At 41.7% G+C, this 13,465-nt stretch overlaps 2 protein-coding genes across 3 annotated transcripts in view; one reads left to right on the forward strand and one right to left on the reverse strand.

Moving 5' to 3' along the window:
• LOC106092952 (capon-like protein) overlaps window positions 1–13,465 on the reverse strand; it is a 977,840-nt gene that overhangs the window by 835,398 nt on the left and 128,977 nt on the right. The window contains exon 1 of one of the 2 annotated variants that reach the window (XM_059361275.1): window positions 692–831. The exons of the other annotated variant lie outside the window; for it this stretch is intronic. The gene's annotated coding sequence lies outside the window, so the exon portion shown is untranslated. Of the gene's footprint in view, window positions 1–691; window positions 832–13,465 lie in introns of those variants that run through there. 2 annotated transcript variants of the gene reach the window in all.
• Window positions 2,097–10,705, forward strand: LOC106086094 (leucine-rich repeat-containing protein 59). The gene is made up of 4 exons (XM_013250625.2): window positions 2,097–2,312; window positions 4,175–4,234; window positions 8,154–8,420; window positions 8,481–10,705. Exons 1-4 carry the CDS (start codon window positions 2,211–2,213, stop codon window positions 9,027–9,029), a joined length of 978 nt encoding a protein of 325 aa, XP_013106079.2. The 5' UTR covers window positions 2,097–2,210; the 3' UTR covers window positions 9,030–10,705.

The following is a 13,465-nucleotide window of genomic DNA, read 5'->3' on the forward strand; positions in this document are numbered from 1 at the left end:
TAAGAGGCCAGTTCCCCTCAGTCTTTCTTTCAAGTTAGCCTTTCTGGGGGTTTTGTATGGTGGGCCGTTGCCCGTAGATAACATCAGATCCAAACACCAACACAGCACGGGATAGCTGTGAGCACCACACAGGCTGGAACATTGAGGTCCGATCTGTGTGGTGTTTATTGCTGTCACGAGAAACTTAGCTGCGAGCTACCGGGCTCCATACGGAGTAGCTGCAACGACAGTCGCGGACAATCTCAGTGAGAGACCGGGCGGCACCGGCTCTTGCACAAATACTGAGTGCCTATGATGCTCGATATGACAAGGCGAGTTATTGGCACCTTTAAATAACCAATTGACACTCTGCTCCCGCGGCGATCGGTCCTTTGGACCGGAACGAGCTTGCCCACCTACAGAAGCATGACGACGATCCTTACCTTCACATAAAAATGTGGCTACAAGAACAACCACTAACAACAGATCATGTTCGATCAAGAAATTCCCCTCCTTCAGTTTACATGGTTGAGAATAATTCACTTCACATCGAGCTTGCACTTGTCTCGCAGAAAATCGCCTTTTTGTAGGAAAGCTTCACAAGACACAACATATCAAATATTTATTAAATGTGTGTGTAAGGTTAGTCGTTGGTTGCAGTCATAAGACTACATATATAGCATATTTACAACAACAACAACAAAATGCCTACCTGCCTAATAAGTGGTCGTATGAAGCTAACGGACATTGCTGCGATAATTGTAAATGAAGTTGTCCATATAGAAACCAATACGAACCAATGGTTGGTGGAATTATTGATTGCCAAAGGTAGCCACTATCTGCCAAAACCTTGAATTTGTTTCTTTCAAACATACACTTTGTTTTATTTGAATATAAAACTTATGAAATGTTCACTTGTACACTTTTTCTCTGCTTTTTTCCCGCGCAATTTATACGATAACGCCACAAAGTTATCCCGTACACTAAGTCCAATGATAACTTGATTTCCGCGCACTCGAACCGATATATTTTGCAAAACCACACTTCTGTTCAATGACGGGAATATAAATTTATGGTATTTAGTAGTTTAACGTTTATTTAATTCTGTTAAATTCATAATTCTGCAAAATTTTCAACGAACACGACCGACCGCGGTAGAACAACGAAAATGACTGTCAAATAATTGGCAATGTAAGAAGGTGGCAATATTCAGTTCCGTTCATTGTGTATTTTCGTTAGCATATATATATTCATCTCACTCTAACACACTGCACATCTAGGAGTGGGAAAATGTGTATGTTTGCTAATGAAACAGCTGTGTGGTTAACGGACAAGTGAGAAGCAAAGGGTTACCAAAGCCACAATTTATAGGTAACCCAAAGTAACATTTAAATATCTCCATGGCTTTCATTGAAACCAATAAACTACTTCAATAAAAGCTATTTATTAGAAAAGTAGGAATAAAGTCAAATATATTGATTTTTGAATTAATTTCATATTTAATTAAATTTATCATTTAAGTTTCAAACACTGTAAAATTCGAGTAATATGACATGTTTAAAGCTGGCTAGTTGTTTAATAGGATAGCCCACACAAATTTAGGCAAACGGTTTGGTGGCCATCCTATATAATATTGTTATATTTACGAAAAAAGTTGCGAAAATTTGTAATGCTTTTAAAATTATTTATAAGGAAAACGCATATACCTAATTGGAGCAGATTTGAAGAAAATATACTTCAAAACATCAGACTTATTTAAATAGATGGATGTAAAAAAATTCGAAAATATAACATTTTAAAAGCTACATAATTACATTTATTTAGAAAATAAAGAATTGTTATACGAAAATGAATATTTTTTAAAATTATTTATTTATAAACATTGATGTATGTTTTTAAAAAGTTGATGAAAAAACTAATTTTATTACTCTTTTTGTTATTAATTTATAAATTACTACATTAAGGAACAGGGCCACATATCAATGAGTGGTGTCCGAATTAAGTTCTCAACTTGTCACCATTACATCAACAAAACCTATCATCCCATTAACAACATACAAATACAGAAAAAAATTCATGTTGGGCACCCTGGAAAAACCTTGAACTTCTCATTTAGTGCATTTCTCTTCTTTTGGTGGTTTCGGATTACTCGTTTGGTGGGCTTCGCCACTACAAAATTGAAAAAAAAATTATATTTTGGAAGAAGTAATTGAAAAATTCCTTTTGTAAAGATGCCGAAGGCTCCCAAAATTAATGTTAAAGAAAAAGTTGTGGACGATAATATATGCGATTTGAGTTTATGCGAATTAAAAGAAATACCGGTGAAAGAAATTGTAAGTGTTGTTCAAATGTGTGTGAGTGTGTGTATTATGAATTGAAAACAAAGTTGCCTTCTCCAATGGATATGCAATGAATAGATGGCTAAATGGATAACAGGAAAAAAGCCCACAAACAAAAGTGAAAGTCCATCATCATGACAATTGAGAAAACAAAAAAAGGACACAATTACAACAAACAATTGAAATTGAAAATATCCGAACGGAAAACGAAAGTTATCCAATAGCTGCGGGCGTTTGTTAAAACTGAAAAAAACACACCCTTTTTGTGCAAAAATGCTTGAGGGCTATGGATTAACGCCATGTCAGGCTTTGTTCTGTATCCGCCATCCAAACATTTTTAACCCCCATCAGTTATAACACTTTCGCTGTTCGCTTGTTGTATGCGATTTGTTGGTTGTGGGTCATTATGGGTGCATAAGACACTGCGCCGGTGCTTGTTTTTGGAGTTTGAGTTATGGCCTCGATAAACAACATCTGCAAAAGTGCACTTTCTCGCATTCTTTATGTGTTCTCTTTGCCTCCCTCCCCTCCCCCCACTGATTCGTTTCGTTTGCTGTTCACTTATGGTTGAACGAACTTTTCATTTCGTTTTTGTGTTTTGTGAGAGAGTAATGTAAGTAGAGAGAGAGGGAGAGAGAGCGTTTGCGGTTTGTTTACATTTTTTTGTAACAGAGTTGTAATTCTTGATTTTTTTTATTATTAGGTTGGTGTATTAATTTGATGACAATGAAAGCAGTGCGTGTTCGGTTTTTATTTATATACTGTTAATAATTCCTTAAATTGTCTTTTGAAATATGTCAAAACACTCCACATTCCAATTTTAGACGACAGCACAAACATATGATAGCCATTTCTGGCAAAGTCATGGAATGGCGCCAAATGCTTTAAAAAAGCTAAAAGAGAATAAGTTTAAAGTAAAAAAAAAACATGTAGGTGGTATCACTTTAGCTGAGTTGGTTGCGTGCTCGAACTACCATTGCGGTGATGATAGTATGCTCGATTTCCACTGGAGGCTCTAGTTGTTGTTGTTGTTGTAACCACATTTTCATGTGGAGGTGACGATCCACGTTAGGCTCCTGTATGTTAGCAAGCTCGTTCCGGTCCAAAGGACCGATAGTCGCGGGAACATGATAGCCATTGGTTATTAAAAGGCGCCAATAACTTCCCTTGTCATATCGAGCATATGTGCATATGTGCACACAGTATTTGTGCAAGAGCCGGTGCCACCCGACCTCTCACTGAGACTCTCCGAACTTGTCCGCGACTGCCGTTGCAGCTACTCCGTATGGAGCATTCCAATATCTGCATCCTGTGGACGCTCGCAGCGAAGCTTTTCGGGACAGCAAAGAAAACGACATAGATCGGACCTCAAAGTTCCAGCTTGTTTGATGTGCACTGCTTCCCATGCCGGGCGTCGCTCTAATCTGCTGCTACTGTGGTATTACATTGGATTACAATTGCTTTAGTGAGTGTGTAATGAATTGTCACCGTTGCCTAACCTAACCTTGGTAGTACCAAGAGGAGGATTTCAGTTTCAGTTATGCTTTAGGCAAAACATGCGCGTAGTTCGGATCCAACTCCACATTCTTACATGTCGCTTTGTACCGGAGGCCTATTTAAGCAGTTAGGTCTTGCGAAATTCCTTGAGGTGTTTGTATACACTCCCCAGCCTGATGAAAGTTCCAAGAAAGTACAGTTAAAGTCAATTCCTCTTTAGTGATTATAGGGAAATTATCTCAAATTTGGACGAAATGAATTTACAGAGCTCTAATGGGTATAAAAACTTATGGAAATGTTTTTCTATTTTGTAGATTGCATATATCATTATTTTTAATTGTGAAACTTTTTCTTTTCAGGTTGCCCTTAAACGTGTCACTGTTTTGGATTTGTCCAGTAATCTCTTGCTGTCATTGGGTGTAAGTAGATTGTTTATGCCAAACTTTACAAAAGTGTTAAATTTTGCAAATTTGCCCTTCAACATTCCATTAAGGAACAGCGACAAACTTCTCACATATCAATGAGTTCTGTCCAATTCAAGTTTAAGCTCATAATTGACCTTCTACTTATGGTGGAGTCCCAGCGGCGTGCAACAGTGTGACACCTCGCCGGTAGCTCGCAGCTAAACTTCTCGTGACAGCAATGAATGTTCTCGTTAGGATTCGAATTAGCGTCTTTAAATAACCAGTGGCCATCATGTTCCCGCAGCGATCGGTCGTATAGAACGGAACGAGCTTGCTCTGCTATAAGAGCTGGACAAGGATGGGCTCCCCCACATGTAAATGGCTACGAGACCAACAACAGTACTTCTATCATTCGTCCGGAAGTAATATTTTCTCAGCCCCAATATAACTAATGTCTTGTTCCGCGAAATACTCAGCCACAGGCGTTTAGCGACTCTGCAATCCAAAGCGCCGCACACCCAGAAAGCGTCCACCCTATCAGCATAATCTATTCCAGGCCAATTTTCGACCGCCTTGTTCTCCGCCGTTCCATGATGGCCCGGGACCCAGCAGAGCCTGAAAGCCTTCCCCATAGTTCAAGATTCTTGCATATTCTAACTAGTCTAAAACTCATGGCACGATTCCCGAACCTTCAGCGCCGCTTAGCTGTCCACGTTATGGTGACAGTTCGACCGGGCAGCCGCTCTTGCATCTAAATTGCCTCCAGTGCCTTGAGTACTGCGTAGAACTCCGCCTAAAAGACGTTTTGTCCGCCCAGAAGCCTCTATTTCTCCTTGATTCTAAGGAATTAAATGAAGACGCCTGCCCCGATGCCCCCAGCCAATTTTGACCCATAAGTACATAGAGGGGGTACCGTAAAAGGCAGGGTACTCTGAGCCTAAGGCGCGATCTTTGGGAAATCTGGGTCCAATCCGTCAACAAGGAAGGTCTGCCCAGGTTCAAAGTCCGTCGTGTGCCATCACCAGTTTCCAATAGAGTAAAAGGAAACCCAAATTGCGTGGAACGCCAGGTTTCCTCAGACTAAGGGCGATCAACGTTGCTGCACACCCGAGCTAAGCATTATTTAACGTTTGCCTTCACCCGGGACCCAACAGAGTGTGAAACCCCTTTCCCATAGTTCATGCTTCTTGCAGTCTAAAACTCATGGCATGATGCCAGAACATTCAGCGCCGCCTGACCGTCCATGTTATGGTGACAGTCCAAACGGACGCTCGTTTCGAAATTGACTCCAGTGCCTTGATGACTGTGTAGAACTCTATTTCTCCTTGATTCTAAGGAATCGAATGAAGACGACTGCCACGATGCCCCCACAATATATATACAGGGGGTTCCGTAAAAGCCAGGTTACTAATCTGTCAACAAGGAAGGTCTGTCCAGGTTCAAAGTCCGTCTGCAAAGCCATGGCATTCAACGTTTCCCTTGAAGCGCTGCTGCCTGCCCTACATACGCGTTAAACTGTAACTTCTTCCCGTCACGGGATATCTGTGAGCTTCACACAGGCTGGAACATTGATGTCCAATATGTTTGGTGTTAATTGCTGTCATGAGAAACTTAGCTGCGAGCTACCGGGCGTCCACATGCTGCAACGGCAGTCGCGGACGATCAGCGGTATTGGGCGGAGAGTCTCGGGTAGGCACCGGCTCTTGCACAAATACTATGTGCCTATGATGCTCGATATGACAAGGCGAGTTATTGGCGTCTTCAAATAACCAATGACCGGAACGAGCATGCTCACCTACAGGGTCTTGACGAGGATCTCCACCTCCACATGAAAATGTGGCTACAACAACAATTGTAACTTCTTGCGGAGAGTATTCTCTTCATTTTGCGAAGGGCAAAACGGCTCAAAGCCTAAGGCCATCCCAGATATTCATATGTAAGAATCAGGCAAACCACCACTGACCTTCCACTTGAAGTTCTTTCTCAAGTTCTTCTTCTGGTGAAAAACCACGCCCAAGCACTTGGCCTGCGGAGGGAGCGGCACCTCTATCCCACCCCAAGCAGGTCCCTTGAAAACAACAAGCTTACACTTACTGGTTGTTAATACCAGCTCAAACCACTCAGACAGATTCCTCCATGACCCATAAGGGCCCCCATGATGACATCATGTGACCTGAGCTACATAAAACCACTTCCTGTGTAGTTCCAAATGCAAATGCAAATTTTGCCCACGAACATTCCACTAAGGAACAGGGGCAGGGAGGCCACCGTAGCGCAGAGGTTAGCATGTCCGCCTATGACGCTGAACGCCTGGGTTCGAATCCTGGCGAGACCATCAGAAAAAAATTTTCAGCGGTGGTTTTCCCCTCCTAATGCTGGCAACATTTGTGAGGTACTATGCCATGTAAAACTTCTCTCCAAAGAGGTGTCGCACTGCGGCACGCCGTTCGGACTCGGCTATAAAAAGGAGGCCCCTTTTCATTGAGCTTAAACTTTGCCCCTGCTCCTGTGTAGTTCCTTTAGTCAGAATTTTCCTAATGGACCTTCAGCATCGTTTCATCCCAATTCACTAGTTGGGGGAGAATCTTCATGTCCACAACAGAGTAATGTATGAACTCCATCTTCACGCTATTAAAAGCCCCTTCTTTCCTCAAGAAGGCAGCCAAAGTGAAATCGTGTACCCAGAAATACCTCGTAACCAACCACATCAACAACAGACCCTTAGTGCAATAGCTGCTAACCAATGACGGGTCTCTCAAGGGTCTATAAGACGAAGGTTTAGTATGAAGTTGGAAGTTTGGTCAATGAATAGTGGAAGTAGGGTGCTTGATCAGTGGGGAGATGGTCTTTGGGGGGGATGGTCTTATCCCAAAGAAAAGGGTTGCCAGCTACGTTGTTTATATGTAAAATTTTTATACCCTCCACCAAAGGGTGGGGGTACACTAATTTCGTCATTCTGTTTGTAACTCCTCGAAATATTGGTCTAAGACCCCACAAAGTATATATGTTCTTGATCCTCATGCCATTTCAAGTCGATCCAGCCATGTTCGTCCGTCCGCCTGTCCGTCGAAAGCACGCTAACTTTCGAAGGAGTAAAGCTAGCCGCTTGAAATTTTGCACAAATACTTCTAATTAGTGTAGGTCGGTTGGGATTGTTAATGGGCCATATCGGTTCATATTTAGATATAGCTGTCATATAAAGCGATCTTGGATCTTGACTTCTTTAGCCACTAGAGGGCGCAATTCTGATTTGAATTGGCTGAAATTTTGTATGAGGTATTTCGTTATATCTTCCAACAACTATGCTAAGTATGGCTCAAATCGGTCCATAAACTGATATAGCTCCCATATAAACCGATGTGGGATCTTGACTTCTTAAGCCACTAGAGGGCGCAATTCCTATCCGATTTGAATGAAACTTAGCATGAAGTGTTTTGTAATGTCATCCAAAAACTGTGCTTAGTATGGGTAAAATCGGTGCATAACCTGATATAGCGCCCATATAAACCGATTTGGGATTTTGACTTCTTGAGCCTCTAGAGGGCGTAATTACTATCCGATTTGGCTGAAATTTTGTACAACAGCTTTTGTCATAATCTCCAATATGCGTGTCAAATATGGTCTAAATCGGTCTTTAGCCTGACACAGCTCTCCTATAAACCTATCTCATTATGTTACTTCTTGAGCTCCTTAAAGGCGCAATTCTTATTCAATTTGACTGAAATTTTACACATAGACTTCTACTGTGGTCTCCAAAATTCAATTCAATTGGCATAGCAATTCTTTTCTTTTAACCTTTGTTTGCCTAAAAAGAGATACCGCGCATAGAACTCGACAAATGCGATCCATGTTGGAGGTTATATAAGATTCGGTCCGGCCGAACTTTGCAAGCTTTTACTTGTTGTTCATTTAAATTTCCATTGAATTTTTCTAGAAAAATTTCACCACTCTCACACGCTTGGTCAAATTGGATTTGAGTAAAAATCAAATAAGATTTCTACCCGATGACTTTGGACTCTTGAGAAATCTACGCCATTTGGACTTGTATAACAATCAATTGGAACATTTGCCTTTGAGTTTTGGTGACTTGACAAATTTGCGTTATCTGGATTTAAAGGGAAATCCCTTAACGCCAGCTTTGGCTAAAATAGTGGGCATAAATTTGACCATGAAGGATTGTCAGGAGTCGGCAAAGAGAACAGTAAGTCCAAGAAAATTTCTTCAAAAGAGTTTAAGTGTAACAACAATTCTTGCTTTTTAGGTCAGATTTATGTCCAGCATGCAAATAGAGGCCATCAAAGCCAAGGAACAGTACAAGCAAGAACTTTTACTTAAACAAAATGCCCATGTTACGGATGAACCTGACTGCGGTAGTACTGGGGCAGAGCAACACAAATCAAAAAAGGCCAAAAAATCGAAATCGAAAAAGAAAGCCAACAATGCGGGGGAAGCGGCGGCGTCCAACAAAAACTCTGCAGCCTCAGCAACACTGGGAACAAATGACAACATTACCATAACCAAGGCTAGCAAGACGAAAAAATCCGCTAATGGCTCACTTAAGGGCCATAACGGCCATCTACAAACTTCCTCAAGTACAGCACTAACATCTTTGATCATTTTCTTGCTAATGGTGGCATTCAATGTGGTGCTCATCTACATGATAATGTTTAAAAATCCCGAGATTGCCGAGAAACTGGTGGAGGCAATACCGCATCAATATCGCGATTGGATCTTAACTAAAACGGAAATATTTCGCTTGCGTGTGACCGATTGGATTACTCAATTTCGTACACCACCCGAAGAACACTGACGGTTCATCTATTTGAAGCCATAGGAGTAGCAGACATAACACCATGTTGCTCTGGGAATTTTATGGACACTCGTAGTTTATCTGTGATAAACTATCGATAATGGATGGCTTCAAATAGAGTTGTAGTTTTTTTTCGCATTTGGCATAACCCCCTACCCACGCCCAAATTCTAGCCTAACCTGGGCCCACTAAAGAGACATTTTGTATTGACTATGAATATTGTATTTGGAAATCGTATACACACATTTTGAATAGTTTTTTAAACATATATTTAGTAGCTCATAATTACCAAAGAAATTTTGTCTAAAGTTTCTCCAAAAAAAAAGAATTTTTTTTTTTTTTTATAAATCTCACCTCCCCTTTTGTAATTATAAGAATATTTTTTTTTGAAATTGAATAGTGTGCATAACTGCCATTAATGTTAGATAATATGCTACCATTAAAATAAACACCTAAGTCAACATTTTAAATTATATATTGAGTTGCCCAAAAGGTAATTGCGGATTTTTCATATAGTCGGCGTTGACAAATTTTTCCACAGCTTGTGACTCTGTAATTGCATTCTTTCTTCTGTCAGTTATCAGCTGTTACTTTTAGCTTGCTTTAGAAAAAAACTGTAAAAAAGTATATTTGATTAAAGTTCATTCTAAGTTTTATTAAAAATGCATTTACTTTCTTTTAAAAAAATCCGCAGTTACTTTTTGGGCAACCCAATATTTACAAATACAAATTTTTCTTATTATTATTTTTCTAAAAAATTTTTAAAAACGTATAACGTCCATACTTTTTTGTTTTTGTAGTTTAAGAATGAATCTTCTCAACTCCTTGATTATTGATTATCAACAAAAGTTAACAACAAAGACATTTGCAAAAAGAAACACCAAACAACAAGTTTGCCATGCTTAAAGCCTGGGAGAAAACCAGAATTCCTTTCCATGTTTCATAAACACCAACTACAACTACAACTACATCTTACCACCATTAAAGTTTATAGTCCTTATACACAAAAACCTTAATCACTTGATACATACACCAACACCTCCATACACATATATACCTAATTATCTATACATGCATAAACCGATATTCAAATCAACCATAGTTCCATACTCTACTAAAATAGTAATCACAAAGCCACCTTTTTTCTAATTTTTGAAATAAGCTCACACACTCTTGTACACAGTCACCAAGGCTTTGCTGTGTGTTCTACTCTAAGTAGACCATGGACTTGTGCCATAAAGAGAAAAACTTAAACTAACTACTTTGGAAGCTATCTCAGAACAATAGTTATAATGAATTATAAATAGTATTAAACGCAAGACTATCTTAAATCCGAATCCGCATAAATCCATATTTGTTTTTAATTTTTTTTTTATTTAAAATGCAGATTTTTATTTCAATTCATTGCCATATCATCGTTTTATGCTTGGTTTTCCCCTCATTGTTAACTTGTGTTGAATAAAGACCAGACGATCAGTGGCCACATGGTATTAGCACGTTTGAAAGTGAGGTACTCGTACCAATAGCATTTTTTAAAATCTAATATAAATTCAACTCAAAAACAAATACGACAACATAACCTCACATAACCACTGCAGCTTGCACAGTTGTCAGGGATACAATGTGCTACGTAAGGATCGCTTAAGGAATGGACACACCATTCCCTGCAATATAGACCCATCTCGTCTGCGCCTGGCGCCAGTGACCCCTACATGGAGTGCCTGCATGGGGATAGCAATTAGGTCCGGTACTGCCGAGATAGAGCTATACAACGTGTACATACCGCCGTTTGGTAGTTGTGTCCCAATTAATGGCCAAGCTTACAACCCCGACATAAGTGGGTTACTATCTGGCCAATAAACGCAACAGCAGCAACCCAGCACCAATATTGCCAGGCCAGTGCCGAGAAGTGTATAATTTTTCGCAAAAAAACTGCAATTCTCTCCGTGGCAAGATCGATGAGATTGTGCATTTCGAGAGTCGGAAGAACATATTGGCCGGAGCGATCCATCAACTGCAGCTTGCACAGCTGATCAACAACTGCAGCTTGCACAGTTGTCACGGATACAATGTGCTGCGTAAGGATCGCTCAAGTAATGGAGGTGGGGGATTGGCTTTCGTGATACACCATTCCAAGCAATATAGACCCATCTCGACGCCAGTGACCCCTACATGGAGTGCATGCATGGGGATAGCAATTAGGTTCGGTACTGCCGAGATAGAGCTATACAACGTGCACATACCGCCGGTTGATAACTGTGTCCCAATTAATGGCCAAGCTTACAACCCCGACATAAGTGGGTTACTATCTGGCCATAATCGCGTGGTTCTAGGGGACTTTAATGCGCATCACACTTCATGGCATTCTCCCCTAGGTAACGACCAGCGTGGCATAGCTTTGGCAGAGCAGATTGAAGGCTCCACGTTTTGCACCGTAAATTAGGATGCCCACACTAGGATTACGGGGAGCTCTCCAGATATTTCCATTGCATCCCCATGATCTCCGGAGTGATGTATCCTGGCAAGCCGTCATCTCTTCGGGGTCAGACCACCCGACTTTATAACCTCTGAGCGCCTGAAGTTTATCAATCAGAAGAAGGCTGATTGGGCTGGCTTCAGAGAGTATACTAATCGCCGCTTCAGTGAACTGCCAACCCCCCCCCCTCGGATGTGCTATTTGGCGAGAGGAAATTCCTAGACATCATCCACTAGAATTACGAGGAGGTGCAGCAGTTTGCCAGTCATTTCCATTTCATCCCCTGATCTCCTGAGTGACGTATCCTGGCAAGCCGTCATCTCTTCGGGGTCAGACCATCTCCCTATAATTCTCACCATCGACTGACCACCCGAATTTATAACATCTGAGCGCCTGAAGTTTATCAATCAGAAGAAGGCCGATTGGGCTGGCTTCAGAGAGTGCTAATTGGCGAGAGGAAATTCCTAGACATCATTAACGCACCAGCCGCTCGCCTTATACCAGTGCGGCCCTATTTCCCAACGCAGCCAGTGATAATCGCAGACGAGCGCGATGGAATTCGTTGTATGGACCCTACTAACCCCAGAATCAGCGAGCTGAATCTGGAAATAAACAGGGTAGTCAACGAAAATAAGCGAAATTTGTGGCTGGAACACTTGGAGCAATGTAACTTTAGCACCGGTTTAGGCAAGCTGTGACTTAACAGTGGTTAAGTCACTCTCGAACCAACCCGGTAGACGGGATGACAGGACCTCAGCGACTTTTGGCGAAAGAACCGTGAGTGATCCGAAAAGATGCGCCAGGTTGTTCAACAGTCAATTTATTGTTGTTGTTGTTGTAGCAGTGTGTTGTACACCGAGGCGGCAGCCTTTGCGATGAAGGATTCCATCGGGTCAATCCGGTACGTACAACCGGCTACCATGGTATTGGTCAATTTATTGTGCATCCCGAGAGTCACAGGGCAAGCAGGAGAGCTATTCGCAGCATTCGAGGTCTCCCAGCCGATGGACAGCCATTACAATTTACCGTGGTGGGCGAAGTTACGAATATCATCCGTGGCGCCAAATCATCCAAGGCGTTGGGGCCCGACGGAATCTCTACATTGATGTTGAAGAATATGGATTTACCTGGAGTTGAATACCTTACTACTGTCCTCAACCTGTCTTTGAACACTCTAATAGTTCCCGATGTCTGGAAAATTGGCAGAGTTATCCCGCTACGGAAGTCTGGAAAGGATCCCAGTTTGGGGCAGTCGTATAGATCGATCTCGTATAGATCGTAGCAAAGAATTGCTACTGATGAGAGAAGGCATTTGCCGTGGCTTCAATCAGCCTAGGGCATGTGATAGGATCGAAGGCATTCGACACGGTCAGCCATGCCAAACTATTTGAGGACATGGCCAACATGTCCCTTCAGTCAGGCCTGAAGCGCTGGGTCGCGAATTATCTGTGTGGTCTCCAGTCATTTGTGGAATTAAAGGATAAGAAGTCGAAGCACCGTAGAGTGAAACAGTGAGTTCCCCAAGGTGAGGTGATATCTCCGGCACTGTTTTACCTCTACATATCCTCCATTCCACCCCCTCCAGATTGCATAGAGATCGTATCATATGCGGACGATTGTACAATCATGGCATCAGGCCCCCACCTACCCATTGTTGTTGTCAGCGACCCATTGTTGTGTTCGCTGCAAGAAATCTGAAGATTTTTTCCATCAAATCTTCAGTCACATTGTTCACTGCAAATACGCGTGAGGTGAACACCGAGCTGACTGTGATGGTCGATGGAGCATTTCTCCATTCCGACCATCAAGTGTCCCAAAATACTTGGCGTCACATTTGACAGCTCTTACACATTCTCCCCACATGCCACAGCAATTTGCGATAAAGTCAAAAGTAGTAACAAAGTCCTCAAGTCACTTGCTGGCAGCATTTGGGGTGCAGACAAAGAGACCTTGTTGACCA

The sequence above is a fragment of the Stomoxys calcitrans genome, chromosome 1 (genome assembly GCF_963082655.1).
Source record: "Stomoxys calcitrans chromosome 1, idStoCalc2.1, whole genome shotgun sequence".
Taxonomy (NCBI): domain Eukaryota; kingdom Metazoa; phylum Arthropoda; class Insecta; order Diptera; family Muscidae; genus Stomoxys; species Stomoxys calcitrans.

What these genes read in the sequence shown, in the direction of transcription:
- LOC106086094 (XM_013250625.2), top strand. Translation starts at nt 2,211, where the DNA reads ATGCCGAAGGCTCCCAAAATTAATGTTAAAGAAAAAGTTGTGGACGAT. An exon ending in AAATACCGGTGAAAGAAATT is followed by an intron (nt 2,313 to 4,174) that starts GTAAGTGTTGTT and finishes TTTTCTTTTCAG; the next exon opens with GTTGCCCTTAAACGTGTCAC. An exon ending in ATCTCTTGCTGTCATTGGGT is followed by an intron (nt 4,235 to 8,153) that starts GTAAGTAGATTG and finishes GAATTTTTCTAG; the next exon opens with AAAAATTTCACCACTCTCAC.